General features: G+C 41.8%; 1 protein-coding gene across 1 annotated transcript; it reads left to right on the plus strand.

Moving 5' to 3' along the window:
* The first annotated feature begins 846 nt into the window (after positions 1-846).
* Positions 847-11,863, plus strand: LOC111980024 (alpha-methylacyl-CoA racemase-like). Its single transcript, XM_024010705.1, has 5 exons — positions 847-863; positions 1,807-1,823; positions 1,914-2,051; positions 5,938-6,098; positions 11,699-11,863. Exons 1-5 carry the CDS (start codon positions 847-849, stop codon positions 11,861-11,863), a joined length of 498 nt encoding a protein of 165 aa, XP_023866473.1.
* The last annotated feature ends 14,691 nt before the right edge of the window (positions 11,864-26,554 follow it).

Genomic DNA, 26,554 nt, shown 5'->3' on the forward strand with positions numbered 1-26,554 from the left:
TCCCTGCGGGCTGATTTGGTAGCCCAAGAAGGAGACAGCCCTCTGGAATTGACACTTCTCCGCCTTGACGAACATGTGGTTAGCCAAGAGGCATTTCAGGACTGCTCGAACGTGAGTGATGTGATTCTCCAGGTTGGTCGAGAAGATCAGGATGTCATCGATTTACACAATCAGCTGATATCCGAGCATGTCCCTGAACACCTCGTTGACGAATGCCTGGAACACTGACGGAGCATTGGCTATGCCAAAGGGCATAACCAAGTACTTGTAGTGACCAGACATCGTGCTGAACGCCGTCTTCCACTCATCCCCCTCCCGGATGCGAATGAGATTGGACCTGCGGAGTGCCTACAGTTTGTTGAAGAACCGGGCCCCGTGGAGCTGCTCGATGGCTGACGGCACCAGCGGGAGAGGGTACCAATACTTCGTGGTGATGTCATTGAGACCACGGTAATCGATACAAGGGCGTAATCCTTCCTCCCTCTTGGCCACGAAGAAGAAACCAGCCGAAGCAGGGGACGTGGACCTGCGGATGAAACCCTGTTGGAGCGCCTGTTGAATGTAGTCCTCCATGGCCTGGGTGGAGGGTAGATGCGTCTGCGCAGAGGTGTAGCACTGGAAAACAGGTCAATGGCACAGTCCCAGGGGTGATGAGGAGGGAAACCGGTAGCGCGGGTCTTGGAGAATACCTCCCTTAGATCCTGATATTCCTCCGTGATGTTGGGCTGGAGGGCAACCACAGGACTCTCAACCGACGTGGAACCACAGGGGACAGGAAAGCAGGTCTTCCGGGCATTCAGGTGACCAGTCGGTGATTCTCATCCTCGACCATGAGATGGTAGGGTTATGGCGCTGAAGCCAAGGTAGGCTGAGGATGATCTTGTGAACTGGTGCACCGGTGAATGAAGGGGATGTTTTCCTGGTGATTGGGCTCCACGGTGAGGGTGAGTGGTTGGGTGATGTGTGTGGTGGTTCCGGATCCTAGAGGCCGACAGTCGAGACCTTGAACTGGAAAAGGAGAGAAGAGCGGGTAGGTAGTAATATTGAGAGCAGAGACAAGGGTCTGATCCATAAAGTTACCCGCGGCGTCGGAATCCACTAACGCTGTAGACACAGGGCATGAGGGACAGTCAGCCAGAGTGATGGGTACTAAAGAGTCTAACAGGAAGAGCAATAGATTGAATACTCATTCCTGGTTCAGGGGATGTAACATCACGTGACCGTCCATCTACTTTTTTTGACCTTGGAATCAGAGTCCTCCCTGCTAATCAAGGGAGCAAACTTAGCTCTTTATTTTTGTGTAGAAAGCCTTTGCATTTTTTTCTGAATCATCGTTGTCCAATAACGAATGTAGTCCACTGATTTCCCTATAATTTGTGTCAAAGCGGCGATTACCCAACCCTGCAATTAAACCCAGAGTGAAATCAATTGCACTCTTCTGGTCTACTACTGTGCCGGGTTCCAATTAATTAAGTTTCTCTCCTCCTTTGGCCTAAAAAAGGCTAAGCTTTCTGCATCTCGGTTGTTTTGAGTCTGAGAAAGGGTTTATATGGAGACTGCTTGGTTAGCTGAAGTTACTTTCCCAGTTAGCTGGTGGCTGTATTGAAAAAAAAAAAATTCCCAGGGTTTGCAGTGGTCTGTCTATTTGATGGTTATGAGTGCAGGGTCTATAGAAATAGACAGTGTCCCTGGCCCAACCTCAACTACATGACTCTGACGGTAGTTGTTTGCAAGAGGCTTTAGTTGCTTAGTGATGCATTGTCTTCTGTTTCTGGGCATGTGGTGTGGGTGTTTGGTTCTGAATAGGTCGCACCTGACTAATGGTACACTTTCATGTTGCTTCTCAGTACTTGTATTCCTTTTTTGAATGTATCTAAAGTCTGTTCCTCTCCATTAACTGTGTTTCTGTGTAGGAGTTATGGAGAAGCTGGGCATGAGTCCAGAGGAGTTACTGAAGGAGAGCCCTCGTCTGATCTACTCATGCCTCACTGGCTACGGCATGAGTGGAGCCAAGGCTGCTGGCCATGACATCAACTACCTCGTCATGTCAGGTGGAAACAACTTCACTGTAATAAAACTCGTATTATTTCTCTTGACTTTCCATCAGTGACGTAAGATGTGGAACGGCTTCAGTTGAAAATCAAATATAGGAAAAACAGACCATTCAATGGCATATTACTTACGATTGATAGCTCTGTAATAATTGAATAGTCTCGATGGCAACCATCTGGGTCGTTCCACGAATAGAGTACCTTTTTGCGTCCCTTTGATATTTTCAGTAGAACTTGTGTACCAATATTGAATTTTAAAAGCCTGTTACAGTGCCTTCAGAAAGTATTCACACCCCATTACTTTTTCCACATTTTGTCGTTACAGCCTGAATTTAAAATGGATTAAATTGCTTTAAAAAATATATATATTTACAAATTAATTATAAATGAAAAGTTAATGTCTTGAGTCAATAAGTATTGAACCCCTTCTCCCCTGATTGCTCAGCTCTAGGAAGAGTCTTGGTGTTTCAAAACTGGAACGAACTACAAAAATCTCTGAAACTGGAAACACTTATCTCCCTCACTAGCTTTAAGCACCAGCTGCAGAGCAGCTCACAGATTATTGCACCTGTACATAGCCCATCTATAATTTATCCCAAATAACTACCTCTCCCCCTACTGTATTTATTTATTTATTTATTTTGCTCCTTTGCACCCCATTATTTCTATCTCTACTTTGCACATTCTTCCACTGCAAATCTACCATTCCAGTGTTTTACTTGCTATACTACTTGCTATATTGTATTTACTTCGCCACCATGGCCTTTTTTGCCTTTACCTCCCTTATCTCACCTCATTTGCTCACATTGTATATAGACTTATTTTTCTATTGTATTATTGACTGTATGTTTGTTTTACTCCATGTGTAACTCTGTGTTGTTGTATGTGTTGAACTGCTTTGCTTTATCTTGGCCATGTCACAATTGTAAATGAGAACTTGTTCTCAACTTGCCTACCTGGTTAAATAAAGGTGAAATTAAATGGATGGAGGCCACTGTGCTATTGGACACCTGCAGAAATGTTTTGGTACCCTTCCCCAGATCCGTGCCTCGACACAATCCTGTCTCAGCGCTCTATGGATAATTCCTTTGACCTCATGGCTTGGTTTTTGCTCTGATTAACACTGTGATCTGTGGGACCTTTTATATAGACAGGTGTGTGCATTTCCAAATCATGTCTAATCAATTGGATTTACCACAGGTGGACTCCAATCAAGTTGTAGAAACAGCTCAAGGATGATCAATGGAAACAGGATGCGCCTGAGCTCTATTTTGAGTCTCATAGCAGAGGGCTGAATACTTTATGCTAAAATTTCTAAAAACCTGTTTTCACTTCGTCATTCTGCGGCATTGTATGTAGATTGATGAGGAAAATGTGTTTAGTTACTCAATTTTAGAATAAGCCTGTAACGTAACAAAATGTGGAAAAAGTGAAGGGGTAAAAATGTGTCACATAATATGTTGCATGGACTCACTCTGTGTGCAATAATAGTGTTTAATGTTTAACATGATTTTTGAATGACTACATCATTGCTGTACTCCACACGTACAATTATATGTAAGGTACCTCAGTCGAGCAGCGAGTTTCAAACACAGATTCAACCACAAAGACCAAAGAAGTTTCAGAAATGCCTCGCAAAGAAGGGCACCTATTGGTAGATGGGTAAAAATAAAGCGGGCATTGAATATTCATTTGAGAATGGTGAAGTTATTAATTACACTTTGGAGGGTGTATCATTACACACACTCACGACAAAGATACAGGCATCCTTCCTAACTCAGTTGCCGGAGAGGAAGGAAATGGCTCAGGGATTTCACGATGAGGCCAATGGTGACTTTAAAACAGTTACAGAGTTTAATGGCCGTGATAGGAGAAAACTGAGGATGGATCAACAACTGTATAGTTACTCCACAATACTAACCTAAATGACGGAGGGAAAAGAAGGAAGCCTGTACAGAATAAAAATATTCCAAAACATTCATCCTGCACTAAAGCCACTAAAGTAATACTGCAAAAATTGTGGCAAAGCAATTCACTTTTGGTCCTAAATACAAAGTGTTATGTTTGGGACAAATCTAATGCAACACATTACAGAATAATAATACATGGGACTTATATAGCGCTTTTCAAGGACCCAACGTGTCTTTACAACTGAGTACTACTCTACATATTTTCAAGCATAGTGGTGGCTGCATCATGTTATGGGTATGCTTGTAATTGTTAAGGACTGGGGAGTGTTTCAGGATGAAAAAAACTGAATGGAGATAAGCACTGGCAAAATCCTAGAGGAAAACCTGTTTGTCTGCTTTCCACCAGACACTGGGAGAGGAATTCACCTTTCAGCAGGACACTAACCTAAAACATGAGACCAAATCTACACTGGAGTTGCTTACCAAGAAGACAGTGAATGTTTCTGAGTGGCCTAGTTAGAGTTTTGTCTTAAATCTACTTGAAAATCTATGGCAAGACCTGAAAATGGTTGTCTATCAATGTACAACAACCAATTTGACATAGCTTGAAGAAAAAATTATAATGGACAAATGTTGCACAATCTAGTTATGGAAACTGTTAGACTTACCCAGAAAAACTCACAGCTGTAATTTCTGCCAAAGGTGCTTCTACAAAGTATTTACTCAAGGTGGTGAATAGATATTTCTGTAAATCAAACATTTCAAAAAACATGTTTTCATTTTGTCAGTATTGGGTATTGTGAAAAGATGGGTGAGAGAATTTTAGAGAATTCAAGCTGTAACACAATAAAATGTGGAATAAGTCAAGGGGTAATGAAGTGCCCTTTAATATGGAACACGAGGGAAATTCAATTAATCTGATTTTTATCCCACTTAACCCAAAAATGTAATTTCACCATCGTTGTAAAGCCCTAGTTACTTTGTTGCTTTGACAAAGTCATTTCTGAAGACAATAATTTATTTTGCGTGATTAGTGATTCATTTACATTTCCTCTTATTTTAAGGTCTAACCTGTTAAGTGAACTGAACTCTGGTTTGAAAATTGTGAAATTATATGTGCAAAAGAAAAATGAAATTGTTTTGTTTTGTGGTGGAAAACTGAGCAGGTTAAGCATAACACATCAACCCTGTTAACTATAGATAGATAGGCTAGAAATGTTTTAAGAATACATTTTTTTCGGGAAGCTTGCATTCAATTGCCCCTCCATTCCCCCTGTCACAATGGGAGTTATGGTGGATTTAAGATGAAAACTTCAACCCTGTGTCACGCCCTGACCTTAGTTCATTTTTTATGTCTCTATTTTGGTTTGGTCAGGGCGTGAGTTGGGGTGGGCATTCTATGTCTGGTGTTCTATGTTGTCTATGTGATGTTGCATGTCTGCACTCGTGTCATTTAGCGTTCACGTTCGTTTTGTTATTTTGTATAGTTTGTTCAGTCTTCTTCGTTATTAAAAAGAAGATGTATTATCATCACGCTGCGCCTTGGTCTCCTCACTACGACGACCGTGACACCCTGTTACTTTAATTGCCAGTTACTATAGCCATGTTTCTAGGTGCTCTTTATGACAGAATGTAAACATTTGGTGAAATAACGTTTTTTGGGGGGAGTGTCATTTACATTGCCCAAAAGGCACTTTATTGGTGGAATGACACTTCTTTTGAACTCAAGCTAATTCAAACCTATTGTTATTAATAATGTATCATATTTCAATTATCATCTGGAATATAATTGAAGGCTATAAATTCAATGACTATGGTTTATTACGTAGCTAATGACTTTCTGTTAGACTAGATGTTTATTTTAGATCATTTACAGCATCCTTTCTATGTACTGTACCATTGTCCATACAGACATAAAAGAATCTCCCTCCAATTCTGCCTCGCTTACTCCGTGTATTCCCCTCCTCCTGTGTCAGTCTTGTTGTCCATGCTGGGCCGGAGCCATGAGAAGCCCTACCCTCCTCTGAACCTGGTGGCAGACTTTGCGGGCGAGGGTCTGACGTGTGCCTTCGGGGTGGTCCTGGTCCTGCTGGAGAGGACCAGGTTGGGCAGAGGGCATGTCATTGATGCCAGCATGGTGAGAATGAGATCAGCCCAGTTGAGGTCTGAGCAGATCACGACCCTCAGTCCACTTCTACACCCACAGTGCTGTTCTCAGTACACCTACAGTAAATGCTTTCTAAAGAGCAATAGTGAAATAATGCTCTGTAGCTCCAGGTACATCTGTACAATGCATATCATAAGATGATACACATACTGGTTTGTACATTGCAGCATATTGTTTTTTGCCTAAAGAAGGCCGTAGGATATAATGTTTATTTAATAGAAGAAGACTCTGAACCAGGGCCCTCAACAACAACAGAAACTTCCAAACTTTTTTCTCTGCTCCTGAAACCTGAACTTCATTTGCTAGGGTGCTGGCCCACGTGGGGAGAAATATAGGAAAAATAGTGTGGCACAGCTTTCTGAAAACAGTCGCTTTTAAACTAGGGATTTCATGGCTAATTGAGGTATGTCATTCATTCTGCTCATAGATTATGCATGTATGAACTACACATTGGCTACAAATCCAGCCAAAAGCGGTATGTTAAAAAAAGTATTTCTTAGTTGCCAAAAAAACGGAGCATGTCTTTAATAAATGCCAGTCAAGTCTAGTACGTAGATTAGGTGGGATGTGCTCAAGGTTTGGTTTTATTGACTTTTGCCGCAGCTCACTGTCATATTTTATATGTTGTTAGAGCCCTAGACGCTATGCCGCCTGAAGCCCCATTTTTATTTTTCAATGAATATATTAACCTCCCCTCCATGATCGCTGTAAACAACATTACGTTTTGCTTAAGGCTTGTACTTTCTTTTTACTCCAGGGATTGTGGGCACTTTTCCAAAGATAGAGATCACAATTTTAAGGATAATACCATGCTGTGAAGAGATCTGCAAATGCAAAAAAAATCACGGTTTTAGTTACGGGAAGAATCATAATATTGTAGCTCCCATATTCAAGGATTTAATAACCACGTCATGTCTTACCATTCCAATTTCACTGAGTAAATCATTTATGTAAACTACATATGTTGGTATGCAAACCTTAGGTATGCAGTCGGCTATTTCCTATTCATGCCTGTGATGTAGATGACTGCTCTTTTGTCAGTAAGAAGTACACGTAATCTGCTGATAACTGCCGCGGTGACGGGCCAAAACAGTCACATTGTTGGTTGGCAAGGCAATTAGCCCTAGTGATGGGCATTCCGGCTCTTTTTAGTGAGCCTGCTCATTCGGCCCAGCTCACCAAAAAGAGACGTCTCTTTTGGCTCCCAAACGTCTCTTTAAAAAAAATATGTGTTGTATTTTTTCAAGTCAAACAGTTTGCAATAGTTTGACTATGATTAGTGTTAAAACAATTATAATAAAATTATTAAATTAAATCACACTCTACCTTAACCACAATGTATTTAAAAATGCATTGGTTTGTTATGAAAAAGAATGCTATTAAACATTTGCATTTAAAGTATAACTTTTTAATGTATATGAACAAAGTGCATATTAAATCTAACCATTCAAAACGAATACAATCTGAACAGCATAATTGAATATTGCACCATAACAAAGAAAAATAAATAGGGGCTCCTCCAAATAGGATCGGACCTCCATAATGGCATCTGCTGAGGGATTCCTTCGTGCTGCATCCCCAGCTGCTCTCTCGTCAAACAGCATCCAAACAGCAGACGTTTGTGGCACTACTGCTGGTGCTTCTGCTCCATCTGATCCCTCTTCTTCCTGTTGCCCTGGTGCCTGAGCCAGCTGACTGATGGGACTGTCCCTCCCTGCTGCTGAGGTTATTCTTTGAAGAGCCTCATCAATCACTCTGGTGTCACTGAAGGCTAACATCAATGAAGTGACATGTAACCGACATGTAAGAAGTGGTTACCCTTAATGTCCAGCAGTCAGTGGTAAGGCAAACTGCAGAATCTTTTTGGACTCTTTCCCACACTGAAGCCTGTGTGCTCTCGTACAGTTGTGGAATAAGTGATTTTGAAAGGGTTTTCCTACTTGGAATTGTGTACATTGGATTTAGACTATTGCTAATACTTCTAAAACCTCTGTCCTCCAATGACTGGAAATCGGTGGCAATCATTTTAGCCAATGCAATATCAATTTGGGCTTGTTTTTCTGCAGACATAGTCCTTTGGCATAAACTGGTCCATAGAAGACTGCGTTGCTGTGGGTCGTGGAGTAGGCCTACTTGACTGAGTGGATACATCCCCACGTGTGGAGGTGCTGGCTCCACCACTATCACTAGCAGGCCCGCTAGTTTCTCAAAGCTCCGCTACAGCTAGCTTCACAGTTGGGTGCACAGTTCGCATACGCCGGTGTAGGTTGTGCGTAGAACCGGCTTTATATGAGATTTTATTTTGGCAAATTCTACACTGTGCTCTAACATTGTCTACATTATTAAAATACATCCAAATGCTACTGTGCTTCTGACTCATTTTCCAGCTGTTGTTTTCATAGCTGTCCTTCCTCTCTCTCCTCAGTTGCTAAGTGTGTGACTGTGAGTGAGTTGGCTCGGCCCTCCCTCACGCATCTTTGGTTCATTGGTTGACACTGCATGTCTGATTGACAGGAACAAAATGTGAGGTTGTTAGTCTGAGCAGACAGTCAGAACGTATGTGTGCGCTTGAGCATTTAGGCCTATATTATTTAATTTATTTTTTTGTTCTTTGAATTAGTTAATTATATTCATTTAAGTCTGTTGATTAATCATATCTTAATTTTTTATATTTAATGAATAGATACGGCTCTCTGAAATGTGAGCCGGCTCCCAACATTCACCTACAAGAGCCGGCTCTTTGAGCCGACTTGTTCGCGAACGACCCGTCAGTAATTAGCCCTGACATTTTTTTTAATGGCAATCATCTTAGAAGATGTCCTTTACCTAACGCCACAGCCAATCAAAACCAGGCAAATATGAGCACAGCTGTGATCGTTGAAATCCTTAATGCAATAATATTATTTTTATGCAGACATAGTTTGTCTTCCCAAACTGATTTCACAACTGAGATGGCAGTTTTATTTCCTATAATGGTTACTTATTCTAGGCTAGGGCCAGTGACTCTATTGCATTATTATCTGCAGTATACTAGTTACATTGAAGAAGCAAACTCTAAACTTGTGTTAATTCTGTCTTTTTGTCAGATTAACCATTTTGGTTAATTACTCATTCATAAAACATTCCTTACCCCAGAACACGTCAATGGGAGACTATCCAGGAAAAGAAAGAAAAAGGAGAACTCTGTGCCTGCATTGATCTGAGTTTTATTCACGGGACAAACAAACAGGCTTACGTTTCGGGCGTAGGGCGCCTTCATATGTAATGAAGAAGATGGCGCCGACAGACATGGCAGCTCTGCTTCTAGCTGCTAAGCAACTTCGCAGTATATATTATATATATATTTTTTTCTTCTTACATTATTAGCCCAGAACATTTTTTGTGTTATTACATACATCTGGAAATATCTTTTGGATATCAGAGCGACAGTAACTCACCAGCATTCTGACCAGATCCGACTTTCCCAAATTGGATCCTTTGTTCGTACCCCCAAGGCAATTTAACTTATCCCAGAGTCTGCTCCAAGACGTCGCCGGCGGAGAAGAGGTATTCGGAGTGGACTTCTAGTCCGACTTAAGAGGCTGCACATCATCCACCGCTTCCGAGTATAGTACTCGCTAATGTTCAGTCCCTGGACAATAAAGTAGACGAGCTCAGGGTGAGGATCTTCTTCCAGAGAGACAGGGACAGTAACATACTCTGTTTCATGAAATCATGGCTCCCTCTGGATATACTGTCCCCGTCCATACAGCCAACTGGGTTCTCAGTACGTCGTGCGGACAGGAATAAAGAACTCTCCGGGAAGAAGAAAGGCGGTGGAGTATGTTTCATGATTAACTACTCATGGTGAGATTGTGATAACGTACAGAAACTCACTCCTTTTTTTCAAACAGGAAGAACCCATGCTGAGGTCTATTCTGACCAATCGGAATCCATCCTTCAAGATTGTTCTGATCACGTGGACTGGGCTATGTTCTGGGTTGCCTCTGAGAATAACATTGACGTATGCACTGATACGGTGACTGAGTTCCTCAGGAAGTGCATAGGGAATGTTGTTCCCACTGTGACTATTAAAACCTACCCAAACCAAAAACGTCGATAGATGGCAGCATTTACGCAAAACTGAAAGCGTGAACTACCACGGTAAGGTGACTGGAAATATGGTCAAATACAAACAGTGCAGTTATGCCCTCCGTAATGTAATAAACAGGCAAACCGTCAGTACAGAGACAAAGTGGAATCGCAATTCAATGGCTCAGACACGAGACATACAGTACCAGTCAAAAGTTTGGACACAACTATTCATTCTAGGGTTTTTCTTTATTTTTACTATTTCCTGCATTGTAGAATAATAGTGAAGACATAAAAACTATGAAATAACACATATTGTCACGAACGTCGTAGAGAGGAGACCAAGGCGCAGCGTGATTAATATACATCTTCCCTTTTAATAAATAAGAAGACTGAACAAACTATACAAAATACCAAAACGAACGTGAACGCTAAATGACACGAGTGCAGACATGCAACATCACATAGACAATAACCCACAAACCAAACTGGAAAATGTCAACCTAAATAGGATCCCCAATCAGAGACAACGATAAACAGCTGCCTCTGATTGGGAACCAAACTAGGCCACCATAGACCTACATATGCCTAGACTACACACACACACCTAGACCTACAAAAACCCTAGACAATACAAAACAATCATATCCACCCCCGTCACACCTTGACCTGACCAAAATAATACAGAAAACATAGAATACTAAGGTCAGGGCGTGACACATATGGAATCATGTAGTAACCAAAAAAAGTGTTAAACAAATAAAATATATTTGAGATTCTTCAAAGTAGCCACCCTTTGCCTTGATGACAGCTTTGCACACTCTTGGCATTCTCTCAACCAGCTTCAAGAGGTAGTCACCTGGAATGCATTTCAATTAACAGGTGTGCCTTGTTAAAAGTTAATTTGTGGAATTTCTATCCTTAATGCGTTTGAGCCAATCAGTTGTGTTGTGACAAGGTAGGGTTGGTATACAGAATATTGCCCTATTTGGTAAAAGACCAAGTCCATATTATGGCAATAACAGCTCAAATAAGCAAAGAGAAATGACAGTCCATCATTACTGTAAGACATGAAGGTCAGTCAATCCGGAAAATTTCAAGAACTTTGAAAGTTTCTTCAAGTGCAAAAATCATCAAGTGCTATGATGAAACTGGCTCTTATGAAGACTGCCACAGGAAAGGAAGACCCAGAGTTACCTTTGCTGCAAAGGATAAGTTCATTAGAGTTACCAGTTTGACACCCCAGCTCTACTGCATACATATATTTGTGTTCCTCATATCTTATCATTTGCATATCACTTTTTTTAGGCCTGGGATTGGATGCTGTCAATCTTCCTCCCCAGATGAGCATTTGTGATTGGCTAGAGCTGAGGCAGATCTTCACTTAGCAGTCTGCCACTAAGACCCAGGTAGGAGTGTGGTCGAGTGTTCGATGGGACGGACGCCTGTGTGACTCCCGTTCTCTCTGTTGACGAGGTGATCTCCCACCCCACAACCAGGAGAGGGCCTCCTTCCACAGGGACGCCCAGCGAGAGGTGACCCCGAGCCAAGCACCTGTCCTGTCCCGCACCCCTGCTGATCCCTGCCTGGCCCGGGACCCCTTCATAGGGAAACACACACGTCCCGTTCTAGAGGAGACAGTTGCTCTCAGCTGGTATTATTGAGTGTAACGCAGCCAAAGCACAATTGTAGCCAGGCCTTTCTCCTTCTACTGCCCCCCCTTAAGAAAAACACCTACGGCTCTCAATATACGCTTCCAGTGTTTAACAGTTAGTCAACCGTCTTTGATACATGGTGCGCCATGCATTGCTGGTATGGGTGCTACTCAAGCATGAAGTACTTGGATCCCTTGAATGGATTGCACTGCAATTGCAATTAATTCATATAATTGTTATTGTTGTATTTAGCTCACAGATGTTTGTAGTAATAGTGTTCCTCTAATTGCTTCAGTAGTTAATTAATTTTCATGAGAACATCTTCCATCTACTGTAAGCCCTGTTGACTCATAAAGGGTTTGTACTGTACCATTCAATTGTAATTGGGTTAATAGCAATGGCAATATGTCATTACGAGACTAAGGGCAAACAGAAGGAGGAGGAGAGAGTGATGACCCTTAACTGTAAGTACTCTTTCCTAGTAGTCATAATATTGACCTACAGTTAATGATGATTCTACATGATTGTGTCAATGTGCCTCTGAATTGTCTTAATATGATATTCTCAGGTTTTTACTGAGCTGCCTGTATTTTATCTATAATTTTTTAAAGGTGAATGGGCACCTTTATTAATAATATTTTTTGACAATTTGTATTAAAATACTTTAAGGTTATGTTTCTTGGTTATTTAACTGTGTAGTACTACTGTTAGAACAATGTAATGCATGATGTTCTGGAGCCTATAATGCTATTTGATTATATCATTATCACCCCAAACTGTTGCTTTAGGGCAGGAATATAATTGCTACATGCATAAACTATATAACAATCAACAAGTTGTAAACCGATAATATACTACGGATTTTCATCTACAATGGATGGAAACATTTTTTAATTTTTTTACAATGCTACTTAGAGATGGATAATGTAAAGTCTCACCTCCCTCCTAATCTGATTCCATTGGATTAGGAACCACCTGTTGGAATTCCGGAATCCCATTTCACATTCCCTGCTTTGAGCATATCCTTCATAGAGGATAATGTAACTACTACTATTAAGATTACCACTGCTTTGCCTTTCCACCTTATAAACCATGACATTTAATATAATTCTAAAATTGCAGAGTAAATACTGAACTTGAATACATTTTTTTCCCTGCACATTATCAGTTTTGACATGCCAAACAGGGTATAAAGGAAACTAAATTACCATAGAGATGGTGTGTTTGTACACAATCTCACTGTTTCAAGTGCAACTAGCATAATTCATCTACTGTAGCCTGATGGAATTGTCTTCCGACGGGTGGTATCACTCCTACGCATTGCTGGTCTCTTACTGTAACCACCTTGATAAGAATGTTCGCTTCATCCATAAAGGTAAGTCAAAGACCGTAGAGGCTGTTTGTTTGAAGTACAGTTCACAATTATACTGTTTTCAAATGCCTCTAGCATAACTCATCAATGTGGTCCCTCATGGTTAGTTAAGAATGTTCACTTCCTCCCCTCAAAGTAGTCTATCTATTGTCCTCTCAAACAAGTGACCATATTGTAAGAATATTTCGAATATAAATGCACAACGCAGAGGACGAGAGATCAATAGAGTACTAACGGTCAATGGAAATGTTTTTTCTGTAATATCAATGGGTCAGAGACATGGGAGGATTTCAGTCCGGGACTATAGATACATGGCAAGTTCTCATTGGTCCAAATTGTTTATACATTGAACCTGAAATAGGATACTTGTTATTTGGCCATTGGCCCAGTTTTATTGCAAGGATTTCTAATTGGTCAACCACAGGCAAGGCTGGGTAATAAAGTCCCTTTGTTCTGTGGAGAGAATCACTCTGAAGAGAATCACTGAGGACAGGGGAGAATGAACATCTACCTACCGCATGATTTGTTCTCTTTGAGTAAACCTATTTCCCTCCCCCTGATTTGCTTTGGGGTGTTTGTTATTGAAGAGTAACATCAACTGCTAACAGTATGTAGGCCTCACTCATTGGTATGCTTAACTCTGGAACACAATGTGACTATGTTAGTGTCCCAAGGACTCAAGGTCTGGTGAGAATGTGGCCTTTTAATCTGTCTGACTCTAAGCATCTGACTGCCTCTCCGGGTTGAGTGCCTCTAACGCCTCCTCAGGTTCCTCTGACGGGGGCGGCAGGAGGACAGGAGAGGGGTGGCGGGCAAGGCTCCCATGAGAAACTCTGTGAATTGCCTCAACGTCTCACATGACTGGCAGGACGAGCTAGCTAGTGTCAGGAGAAATACAGTATTATGACGTATTATAAACTGAATAACCTTGTTTTCTCAATGGAGATGCAGTCTTATCAGGTGAGAGCCCATGGCTAACAGACACACTGTTCTAGAACTAGTCTTTGTTTTGTTAATAGTGGTTATGGAGTCGGGCAGCTTGGGTATGAGAAACCAAAATACTTTCAGGGCTCATATTCCCATGTCTTTCGCCTAATGGGCTGTTTTATAGAAAGTCACCTCTGAAATTATTGAGCAAAAAAGACTGTGTATAAAATAAATAATACAAATACTGAGCTATTTTGTATGCTAAAAACATTTCGATTTTTTTTTATACTAATACATTTTCTCAGAGAAAAATATTTTGTTTAATGGAAAATTCCACCCAAAAACAATCTTTAGGTATTTGTTTCACTAGTTCATTGTTGACAAAGTCCCAAAATGTTTTGCTTGTCAGCAATCAAGTTTTCACGATGCAGTATGTAACTTACAAAATACATAAATCAACCCATATGATGCATTTTGTTGGAAAGCAGATTGAACCAGGTTTTCTTCTGGGATTTTGCCTGTGCTGTTTGTCTGGCAGTTTAATGTGTTTCATAACAAGTAATGAGAGGGTTTCCTCAGCGTGTCTTGACAGAAGGTTAAATGTTCCTGTTATTTCCGCCGTTTCCCTCCACCCAGTTGATTGCACAAGATGTTCAGCAATTATTCCAGAAAGCTCAATAGTGACCTTGAACAATAACAATTAGAGAAACCACCTCACTGAGATGTGGACAAAATCCTGAGTGGAACTGAAGTCTCTCAACACCTGCAAAGAATAGGAATGCAAGAGATGGCATATCCTTACACCTGCCAATACTGAGACGTACATGTTTGGCCCATACTTCTTTTCAGAAACTGTATATCGTTGTTAATTTTCACGTCCATGTAGATAGACTGAATTTCTGAAAAGAGGTTGTTTCATTTATTAGGGTGTATGGTAAGCTGGTAAGACCTGGGTCAAGTACATATGTCAAATACTTAAAATATTTTAGCTGTTCCTATGCATTGAAATGTATATATTAAAGTAGAATACTACTGTAAATGCATTCACTCGATAAGGGATTGTCACGGCCGTCGTTGGAAGGAGACCAAGGTGCAGCGTGGTGGGCGTACATTTTATTTTATTTGAGTAAATGTCGCCAACAAAACAAGAAAACAAAGAAACGACCGTGAAGCTAAACAGGGCATAGTGCCACTAACAAAGATAACTACCCACACCTTAGGTGGGAAAAAAGGCTGCCTAAGTATGATTCCCAATCAGAGACAACGATAGACAGCTGTCCCTGATTGAGAACCATACCCGGCCAAAACATAGAAATACAGAAACATAGAAAACAAAACATAGAATGCCCACCCCACATCACACCCTGACCTAACCAAATAGAGAAATAAAACAGCTCTCATAGGTCAGGGCGTGACAGGGATTGTATTTGCTTTTGCAACAGTATTGTACATAGACCTGACAACCTAACCTTTTTGTTTTCAGTGAATGCCTACTTTGTTGGTTGATATCCTCAAAATAGTTTTCAGTTATGCCGGATTTCACCTTCTCTGTAATAATACTACAATAAAAAGTGTGACCATTTACAGTACTTTTGTTAAGATGATTATCTCCATTCTTCAACAGTTAGTGCTATTTGGGATCCTTGGGTTTCCCTACCCTAATACTTGGGATGTCCCTACCCTTATCCTAACCCTAACCTTACACTTACCATAACCAATTAAAATGTCAACTTAAATTGGGTAGAGACGTACCAATGATCCCAGATAGCAAGGACCATTTTTCAACACTGTTGTAAAATGGGATCTGTGATATAGTATACTGGGCCGTTATGTGTTAGCTACAGTACAATATATTGTGATTTTCCTACAGTGGATGAAACTAAGCTTTGATGAAAGTTCTTGTATTTCTTTGAGATCAAACCTAAGCCACAATGCATCTGACATTCCTAATAAGACTTCAACACAACACCCAACTGGGATTTACTATGTGATTTGTAATCCCCTAAACTTGAATACCGCTGTGTAGTTTTTTTTGCCATTGCAATCTGTCAGACATTTGTTTCTCTCCCAAGATAAAGGATATTATTCCGTTTATTTGTGCTCTACTGTGCACAACATGATTATGACAATCTGATTCGCTACAGTATTTATTTTTGATGAGCATGAACACTAAATAACTCTTGTGACAACTAATACTAATATTTATGCAGTGTTAGATGGGGGGGTATTAGCATAAAATTGATTAGGAGTTGTTTTTCTAGCCAGACAGACAGTCATGCTGGCAATGTGTTGTTTTTCAGATTGAAATGCAAATTGAAAACTATTTCTAATGGAGTTTGGAATTTAAAATGGCCTTTACATTTTGTTCCAACATAATGCATGTGGTTTCAAAACAAACTCTTCCCTCCTATGTGGTAAATTAATGGTTGTATTAGCCCCAATCATGCTCTTGATGAAACAGTAAGTATAATGATGATCAAATGTATTTACGTGATATCAAGGTGTTAACAAATCCACTGACTCACTGTTTACCTCAGAAGCCCTGTAATATACACTGAGGGTACAACACATTAGGAACACCTGCTCTTTCCATGACATACTGTAGACTGACCCAGTGAATCCAGGTGAAAACTACGATCCCCTATTGATGTCACTTGTTAAATCCACTTCAATCAGTGTAGATGAAGGGGAGAAGACGGGTTAAAGAAGGATTTTTAAGCCTTGAGACAATTGAGACATGGATTGTGTGTGTGCCATTCAGAGAGTGAATTGGCAAGACAAAATGCCTTTGAATGGGGTATGGTAGTAAGTGCTAGGCGCACCGGTTTGAGTGTGTCAAGAACTGCAACCCTGCTCAAGAATGGTCCACCACCCAATGGACATCCAGCCAACTTGGCACAACTGTAGGAAGCATTGGAGTCAACATAGGCCAGCATCCCCCGTGGAACGCTTTTGACAGTCCATGCCCCTACGAATTGAAACTGTTCTGTGTCTTCAAACTAATTGCTGAGGGAAAGATGTACCCTGAGGGAAAGATGTATTCAGCTGCAATACTCCACCAAAAACGAACACAGAGCATTCAGAAGTATTTCAGTTATTGAAAGTGATATTAATGAGTAATCTGTCACACAACTTGAGATGAAGAGGTATTCTCCTGTCTTTCTCCTCTTTTGCAGCGTTAGTACAGGATAGGTCACTGAAGAAGATATGGGCCATCATCATAGTCATGTTTGGAGTGGTGCTATTTGACTTTGCAGCAAACTTCATCGATTGGCCAGTCAAGGCCTATGTCTTTGATGTCTGCTCGTACATAGACAAAGAAAGAGGACTGCACTACCACACCCTTCTCACTGGTAAGCAATGGCTGATGACATGCAGTAGCCTCCCTCCCACTTTGTCAGAACCTGGTGTTGGGTTGATTGGCTGACATATATGCTGTCTGGATTGATATAGGTTTACTTTGATATGTATTTATACTAAACAAAAATACAAACACAACATGTAAAATGTTGGCACCATGTTTCATATGCACAAAAATCGTATTTCTCTCAGCTTTTGCGCACACATTTGTTCACATCCCTGTTAGTGAGCATTTCTCCTTTGCCAAGATAATCTATCCACCTAACAGGTGTGGCATATCAAGAAGCTGATTTAAACAGCATGATCATTACACATGTGCACCTTGTGCTGGGGGCAATAAAAGGCCACTCTAAGATGTGTAGTTTTGTCACATAAAACTTGAGACATCTGTGGCATTGAGTTAAGGGAGCATGCAATTAGCATGCTGACTGCAGGAATGTTCACCAAAGCTGTTGTCAGAGAACTTAATTTTAATGTGTCTACCATAAGCTGCCTCCAATGTCATTTTTTAAAATTTGGCAGTACGTCCAACTGGCCCACAACCGCAGAGCACGTGTAACGACGCCAGCCCAGGACCTCCACATCCGGCTTCTTCACCTGCGGGATCGTCTGAGACCAGCCATGCAGACAGCTGATGAAACTGAGGAGTATTTCTGTCTGTAATGAAGCTCTTTTTGTGGGGGAAAACTCTTCTGATTGGCTGGGCCAGGCTCAGCAGTGGGTGGGCCTGGCTCCCAAGTGGGTGGGCCTATGCCCTCCCAAGCCCACCCATGGCTGCGCCACCTGCCCAGTCATGTGAAATCTGTAGATTAGGGCCTAATGAATTTCTTTAAATTGACTGATTTCCTTATATGAACTGTAACTCAGTAAAATCTTTGAAATTGTTGGATGTTGTGTTTTTTTGTTCAGTGTAGTTTGATTATTTATTGTTAAAGAAAAGTACCACTCAAATGTTTTGGTGTTTTATTTCATTAGTGCACACTCAAAATGTTTCGCGTGTCAGCAGTTAACTTTTCAAGATGCAAAGTGTCACTTCAGCATCATGATGGTGTGTTTTGTATCATATGATGGTGTGTTTTGCAGCATCATGATGGTGTGTTTTGCATCATCATGATGGTGTGTTTTGCATCCTCATGATGGTGTTTTTTGCATCCTCATGATTGTGTGTTTTGCATCATAAACTCAGCAAAAAAACAAGTACAGTCAACTACGTTTATTTTCATAAAACTTAACATGTATATATTTGTATGAACATAACAAGATTCAACAACTGAGACATAAACTGGACAGGTTCCACAGACATGTGACTAACAGAAATTGAATAATGTGTCCCTGGACAAAGGGGGGGGGGAATCAAAAAAAAAATCAAAAATAACAATCTGGTGTGGCCACCAGCTGCATTACTGCAGTGCATCTCCTCCTCATGGACTGTACCAGATTTGCCAGTTCTTGCTGTGAGATGTTACCCCACTCTTCCACCAAGGCATCTGCAAGTCACAGGACATTTCTGGGGGGAATGGCCCTGGCCCTCACCCTCCGATCCAACAGGTCCCAGACGTTCTCAATGGGATTGAGATCCGGGCTCTCTGCTGGCCTTGGCAGAACACTGACAGTCCTGTCTTGCAGGAAATCACGCACAGAACGAGCAGTATGGCTGGTGGCATTGTCATGCTGGAGGGTCATGTCAGGATGAGCCTGCAGTAAGGGTACCACATGAGGGAGGAGGATGTCTTCCCTGTAAGGCACGGTATTGAGATTGCCTGCCTCAGTCCAGCCTCTCTCAGCCATCCTGTACCTGTCCCGCGGGTGTGATGATCGGATGTACCGATCCTGTGCAGGTGTTGTTACACGTGGTCTGCCACTGCGAGGATGATCAGCTGTCCGTCCTGTCACCCTGTAGCACTGTCTTAGGCGTCTCACAGTACGGACATTGCAATTTTTTGCCCTGGCCACATCTGCAGTCCTCATGCCTCCTTGCAGCATGCCTAAGGCACGTTCACGTAGATGAGCAGGGACCCTGGGCATCTTTCTTTTGGTGTTTTTCAGAGTCAGTAGAAAGGCCTCTTTAGTGTCCTAAGTTTTCAATACTGTGACCTTAATTGCCTAGCGTCTGTAAGCTGTTATTGTCTTATCGACAGGTGCATGTTCATTGATTGTTTATGGGTCATTGAACAAGCATGGGAAACAGAGTCTAAACCCTTTACAATGAAGATCTGTGAAGTTAATTCATAAAAATCCAAATATCTTTGAAAGACAGGGTCCTGAAAAAGGGACGTTTATTTTTTTACTGAGTTTATGATGGTGTGTTTTGTATGGAACGCCGTTTGGGTCTTTGCATGTCAAAAAAGATACATGTCAAATAACACTATTTGACGTGTCAAATAAGCTTGTTGACCAATCAGGTCCTGAATATGACTGCACATCTTATAATAATTTAATGCGTTCATACATTTTTTATGTAGTTATTACACATTGATTACACTATCACTCGCATTTCATATGTCACAACGATTCATCGATACGTGTGCTATGACGCTGGTAAAGTTGTCTCGCGCACCTACAGTGCTGGTCATAAAATGCTAGACAATGTTCTTCCTCAAAAACATAGCAAAACGGCAATCTGTTTCAGTAACTATATAGCTTGGTGTCATTATCTAAAATAACCTTAATTTATAAGACCGTTCTTATTTGATTAATGGGGGTCGGACCCATCTATGTGAAGCTAGCCACAATAAGGATTAGCCACAATAGTCACTTTGCGGTTTGTCTTCAAAAGTATGTCATTGACAAGTGATGCAATTGAATACAAATAGTAGAATTATGGCATAGTTGAATAGATAATGCTAAACGAGGTTGGAATGTTGTTTATATAAAATCAACAAAAGACAATTAGTTAATTTGACAATCATTTGAAATCACACTGGATGTATTATACTTCAGAATTGCATTGGGGGCATACTTATTTCACTGTACAGCCTTACCTATGGATTGTGGATCAATGACATGGGGTATCAGTCTACTCAGTGACACCCAGAGAACATTAGCGTCGTAGCTCTTATTGCGGGACTCTGAAACAACTGTGAATTGAGCCACATTTATTGTCAAGTGTATTGAACACTATTCCAGAGGAAAAACAATACTGCGTGGATGTTTTGGAGTCTGAACTCTGAGGAGGACGTTGGTAAAAAATATATTGGGTATTGAATAGACTGATACCCCATTTCATTGATCCCCAATCCTTAGGTAAAGCTGTACAGTGCAATATGAATGTCAACACACACAATAGACTGACTGGGGAGGTGATTTCACACAGTCACAGTCCCGCGATAAGAGCTACAATGCTAATATTTGCGTAAACTCGTCACAGTTGTGTTCTGTGGGTGTCACCGAGTAGACTGATGCCCCATTTCATTGCTTCACATTCCAACCTTGTTTAACATTATCTAGTCTATATATGGCTTGATTCCACCAATTGTAACCTTCTGCATCACTTTCAAAGAGGTACTTTTATTTTGAAGGCAAACTGCAAATTCACTATTGTGCCTAACCCTTATTGTGGCTAGCTCCACAACACATAACCCAGTTCGGTCGAGCGTCACTAGCCAGATGAAGCTAGCTGGCTGCTTATAATGTTAGCTTTGGGCAACACGGTTAAGTAGCTGGCAGGCTATTTATTTTCATGAACTGAATTTCAATTTCAATAGGCGAACATCAAGTGGCTACCTAGCTAATACTTACACACAAGGGTTCCTAAATCATTGCTAAGAATAATGAAAATGACTGCAGTTTCTACTGGTCATTGTTTTCAGACTGGTTGTATTGGTTCTAGCTAGGCACCAAGCTAAAGCTAGCTAGCTAGTCCAGAAGTTGTGGTCGAACAAATAATGCTTTATTACCAATGTGGTATTGAAAACACATAGTTTGTGGCCGGTGTTTGCTTGTTTGCAGACTTTTTTGTACAGCTTTGACAGTGCTACTGATAGTAGTGGTGGCGCTAGGTTTGCACGTGCAAATTCAGAACACACAACATTCTATAATAGAACTGTGTTATTTGACGAGTCAAATTAAAGCTTATTTATTTGACGCGTCCTTCATTTCACGTGTATCTTTTTTGACATGCAAAGGCCCAAACGGCGTTCCATAGTTTTGCATCATCATGATGGTGTGTTTTGAATCATCATGATGGTGTGTTTTGCATCATCAGGATGGTGTGTTTTGAATCATCATGATGGTGTGTTTTGCATCATCATGATGGTGTAACATCTGCTCCTGCCACACCCCCTAGTGGACATCCGGTGTCTCCTTGACCTGCAGTCACTCCTCCAGTACACACACTCTCTCTCTCCCCATCCCTTTCTGTAGGTTTGTGATTGTGTGGTTGGAGACAGGTGTGCTGGAGCCAGAGCGGATCCTCACCAGCTGTAACCCGTTCCATAATCAAGACCTCTACAAATACTCAGTCCTGCCACTTCCACTCTGCCAGATCGTAATCTCTGCTAAGTCAGTTTATGATTCTAGCTATTTATGATTATTCAAGATCCTGTTACCCTGCTGTGTCTGTTTCCCTACCTAATGCTCTTTATCCTCGCACTGCAGTTTTGCCACTCTGGCTCCTGTCTCCTGTTCCACATCTCACCACCCTGCTACCCTGTTCTGGATTCACCACACCACCACTCCATTGGATTCCTCTCTGGACCTGTTTACCCTGTTCCAACCCAGCTCACTCCAACCTCAGCCTCCACATCTAGTTTCCTACCACTCATCCGAGCTTCCCCGGATCTGCACTCCATATCTCACTGTGTTACAATAAATACCTTGGTTAATTCATCCCTGTTTCCTCGTCCGAGTCTGCTCTTGGGTTCCCCTGTGTCGCACCGCCTAACAGATGGGGTGGTTTGCATCATCATGATGGGGTGTTTTGTATCATCTGCCCATTCAGCACTGAGTGCACATTCAATGTGATGTAAAGACCTTTCAATGTGCTCTAAGGTTTGAAGCGCCTATTTAGTAACATGCAGACAACCCTCAGAGCTTGCTCAGTCAGTCAGTCAGTGAACAAGCATGTGAGGAGGTATTTGAGTGTACTAGCGAGCGAGTAAGTGGACTCAGTTGATTTTTATATTTTACATTTTTATTTAACCTTCATTTAACTAGGCAAGTCAGTTAAGAACAAGTTCTTATGTACAATGACGACCTAGGAACAGTGGATTACCTGCTTTGATCAGTGGCAGATCGACAGATTTTTACCTTGTCAGCTCGGGGATTCGATTTAGCAACCTTTCGATTACTGGCCCAACGCTCCAACCTCTAGGCTACCTAGAGGCAGGGAAGCCGGCACAGGGTGGTGTGCGTGTGTACAGTAGGCCCTAATCCAGAAGATACTCAGTCATGGTTTGGAACTGAGAGAGGGGAAGCACATGCCCTGCTAGTTACCATAGCTCTGGTATGTGGAGGTGTGTGTGTGTGTGTGTTTTTCATCATATGATGGTGTATTTTGCATCATCATGATGGTGTGTTTTGCATTATGATTAAAAATATATATATATTTAACCTTTATTTAACTAGGCAAGTCAGTTAAGAACAATCAATCAATCAAATTGTGACATCGGCTGATGTAAAAAAGTACTGTACAGAAACCCAGCCAAAAAACTCAAACAGCAAGCAATGCAGATGTAGAGGCACGGTGGCTAGGAAAAACTCCCTAGAAAGTCCGGAACCTAGGAAGAAACCTAGAGGAACCAGGCTATGAGGGGAGGCCAGTCCTCTTCTGGCTGTGCTGGGTGGAGATTATAATAGAACGTGGCCAAGATGTTCAAACTTTCATAGACGACCAGCAGGATCAGATAATAATAATCACAGTGGTTGTAGAGGGTGCAACAGGTCAGCACCTCAGGAGTAAATGTCAGTTGACTTTTCATAGCCGATCACTCAGAGTTAGAGACAGCAGGTGCGGAAGAGAGAGAGTCCAGAACAGCAGGTAGCACGTCCAGTGATCAGACAACAGTGGGTTAAATGCCTTGTTCAGGGGCAGATCAACAGATTTTTACCTTGTCAACTCTGGAACAGGGTGGTGTGCGTGTGTACAGTAGGCCCTAATCCAGCAGATAGTCATGGTTTGGAATTGAGAGAGGGGAACCACATGACCTGCTAGTCACCATAGCTCTGGTATGTGGAGGTGTGTGTGTTTTCTTCATACAGAGAGGATGGTTGTAATGATATTTGTCTTTTGTGTTGTTCATTAGCTTTGCAGTCACACGGCCTGAACAAAAAATATTCCTTGACCTTCATTTTGACTACCCTCACAACTCACAAAAATGTATTAGCCTGTGAATTTAGTGGTGACAACTTGAGTCAATTAGTGGATAAATGCATAAAAATATACAAATAAAGAAACCAAAACATTTCATATTGTGTTGAAAAAGTCCATGTCCAAGAGCTTTGAAGTATCTATTGATTATTATTATTATTATTATTATTATTATTGATTAAGACTAGTCATTCAACTGAGACTGCTCTTCTCTGTGTCACGGAGGCGCTCCGCACTGCTAAAGCTAACTCTCTCTCCTCTGCTCTCATCCTTCTAGACCTATCGGCTGCCTTTGATACTGTGAACCATCAGATCCTCCTCTCCACCCTCGTCCGAGTGGCATCTTCCGCGCGGCCCACGCTTGGATTGCGTCCTACCTGACAGGTCGCTCCTACCAGGTGGCGTGGCGAGAATCTGTCTCCGCACAACGTGCTCTCACCACTGGTGTCCCCCAGGGCTCTGTTCTAGGCCCTCTCCTATTCCTCGCTATACACCAAGTCACTTGGCTCTGTCATATCCTCACATGGTCTCTCCTATCATTGCTATGCAGACGACACACAATTAATCTTCTCCTTTCCCCTCTGATAACCAGGTGGTGAATCGCATCTCTGCATGTCTGGCAGACATATCAGTGTGGATGACGGATCACCACCTCAAGCTGAACCTCGGCAAGACGGAGCTGCTCTTCCTCCCGGGGAAGGACTGCCCGTTCCATGATCTCGCATCACGGTTGACAACTCCATTGTGTCCTCCTCCCAGAGTGCTAAGACCTTGGCGTGATCCTGGACAACACCCTGTCGTTCTCAACTAACATCAAGGCGGTGACCCGTTCCTGTAGGTTCATGCTCTACAACATTCGCAGAGTACGACCCTGCCTCACGCAGGAAGCGGCGCAGGTCCAAATCCAGGCACTTGTCATCTCCCGTCTGGATTACTGCAACTCGCTGTTTGCTGGGCTCCCTGCCTGTGCCATTAAACCCCTACAACTCATCCAGAACGCCGCAGCCCGTCTGGTGTTCAACTTTCCCAAGTTCTCTCACGTCACCCCGCTCCTCCGCTCTCTCCACTGGCTTCCAGTTGAAGCTCGCATCCGCTACAAGACCATGGTGCTTGTCTACGGAGCTGTGAGGGGACCGGCACCTCCGTACCTTCAGGCTCTGATCAGGCCCTACACCCAAACAAGGGCACTGCGTTCATCCACTCTGGCCTGCTCGCCTCCCTACCTCTGAGGAAGCAGTTCCCGCTCAGCCCAGTCAAAACTGTTCGCTGCTCTGGCACCCAATGGTGGAACAAACTCCCTCACGACGCCAGGTCAGCGGAGTCAATCACCACCTTCCGGAGACACCTGAAACCCCACCTCTTTAAGGAATACCTAGGATAGGATAAAGTAATCTTCTAACCCCCCCCTTAAAAGAGTTAGATGCACTATTGTAAAGTGGTTGTTCCACTGGATATCATAAGGTGAATGCACCAATTTGTAAGTCGCTCTGGATAAGAGCGTCTGCTAAATGACTTAAATGTAAATGTAATTATTATTTTAGAACTAGAGTTGTTTCCATCTCTAGATGTTTTTAGAGATTAGTGAAATGTATTATTTTTGAGCATGTGGAATGTTAATGGGATTTATGGTTTTGGTTTTATATCCATTAATTCTAACTCGCACTGTATCTCCAACCATCAAATTAGAATACTGTACAACTTCAATTCCTTGACAGAGTAATTATTCTCATCTATGACTGCATTTTCGGCCGATTTATAAGGGTCTGTACTCCCAAAGTTGTTGACTGTTTTTATTCTTGGCAGTAACTGTAGCTAGCGGTTCAAGACACATTTCAGTTGAATGCATCCAGTTGTACAACTGACTAGGTATCCCCTTTCACTTTCTCAGCTGTTAGCAGCCATTGGCTAGCAGTTTCTTACTGGCGATAAAAACGGATGATTGCCACCATTTTTTGTTGTTGTTGTCATTACTCAATTATTTAATGTTACAAATCAAACATACAACCTCAAAAATTCATGGTAATTAATGGTAAACTTATAAACAATTCATGTAGACTCTGTGTTTATTTGAAACAGGCAATTATTTGCTGAAATTTATGCTGTTGCCCGGTTGTTTGAGACTTTTTATTTGATTTTTTATGGTAATGCAGATGTGACTTTTTCTAAACAGCTTCTTTGGATGGATACAAAATGGATAAAGTTGTACTGGTTTCTCTGTAATACCATACCGTTTACCATAATGGAAGGAGGGGGCTAGGGTTGCAAAATTCCGGGAACGTTCAATAAATGCCCTGGTTTTCCTGAAATCCCAGTTGGAGGATTTTCAGATTAAGAAGGGAATAAACAGGAAATCTAGAATTCTCCAACCAGGATTTCTGGGAAACCAGGGAATTTATTGAAAGTTCCCTAGAGGGGGCCAGTGATACTATATATACATTACATACCTAGCCTACCATGTCTTTCTCTATATATGGCTCTAGAGAGGGTTTTTGATATTACAGTCAGGGAGTAGTGCAGTGACATTCGTGGTACACAAAATGCGTAATTTATGAGAACGTTTAATTTGCAAGACACTCTTATCCAGAGCAATTTACAGTAGTGAGTGCATACATTTTCATACTGGTCCCCCGTGGGAACCGCGCCATGCTCTACCAACTGAGCCACACAGGACCTGGGCTATGACTGGTGGCCTTGGGCACCCATCACCTGACCTGATAACCAATCGGTATTGTGC

The sequence above is a fragment of the Salvelinus sp. IW2-2015 genome, linkage group LG20 (assembly GCF_002910315.2).
Source record: "Salvelinus sp. IW2-2015 linkage group LG20, ASM291031v2, whole genome shotgun sequence".
Classification (NCBI taxonomy): domain Eukaryota; kingdom Metazoa; phylum Chordata; class Actinopteri; order Salmoniformes; family Salmonidae; genus Salvelinus; species Salvelinus sp. IW2-2015.

Coding starts and splice junctions, on each gene's coding strand:
- LOC111980024 (XM_024010705.1), top strand. Junction 2,052..5,937: donor CAACTACCTCGTCATGTCAG/GTGGAAACAACT, acceptor CTCCTGTGTCAG/TCTTGTTGTCCATGCTGGGC. Junction 6,099..11,698: donor ATGTCATTGATGCCAGCATG/GTGAGAATGAGA, acceptor CCCCACAACCAG/GAGAGGGCCTCCTTCCACAG.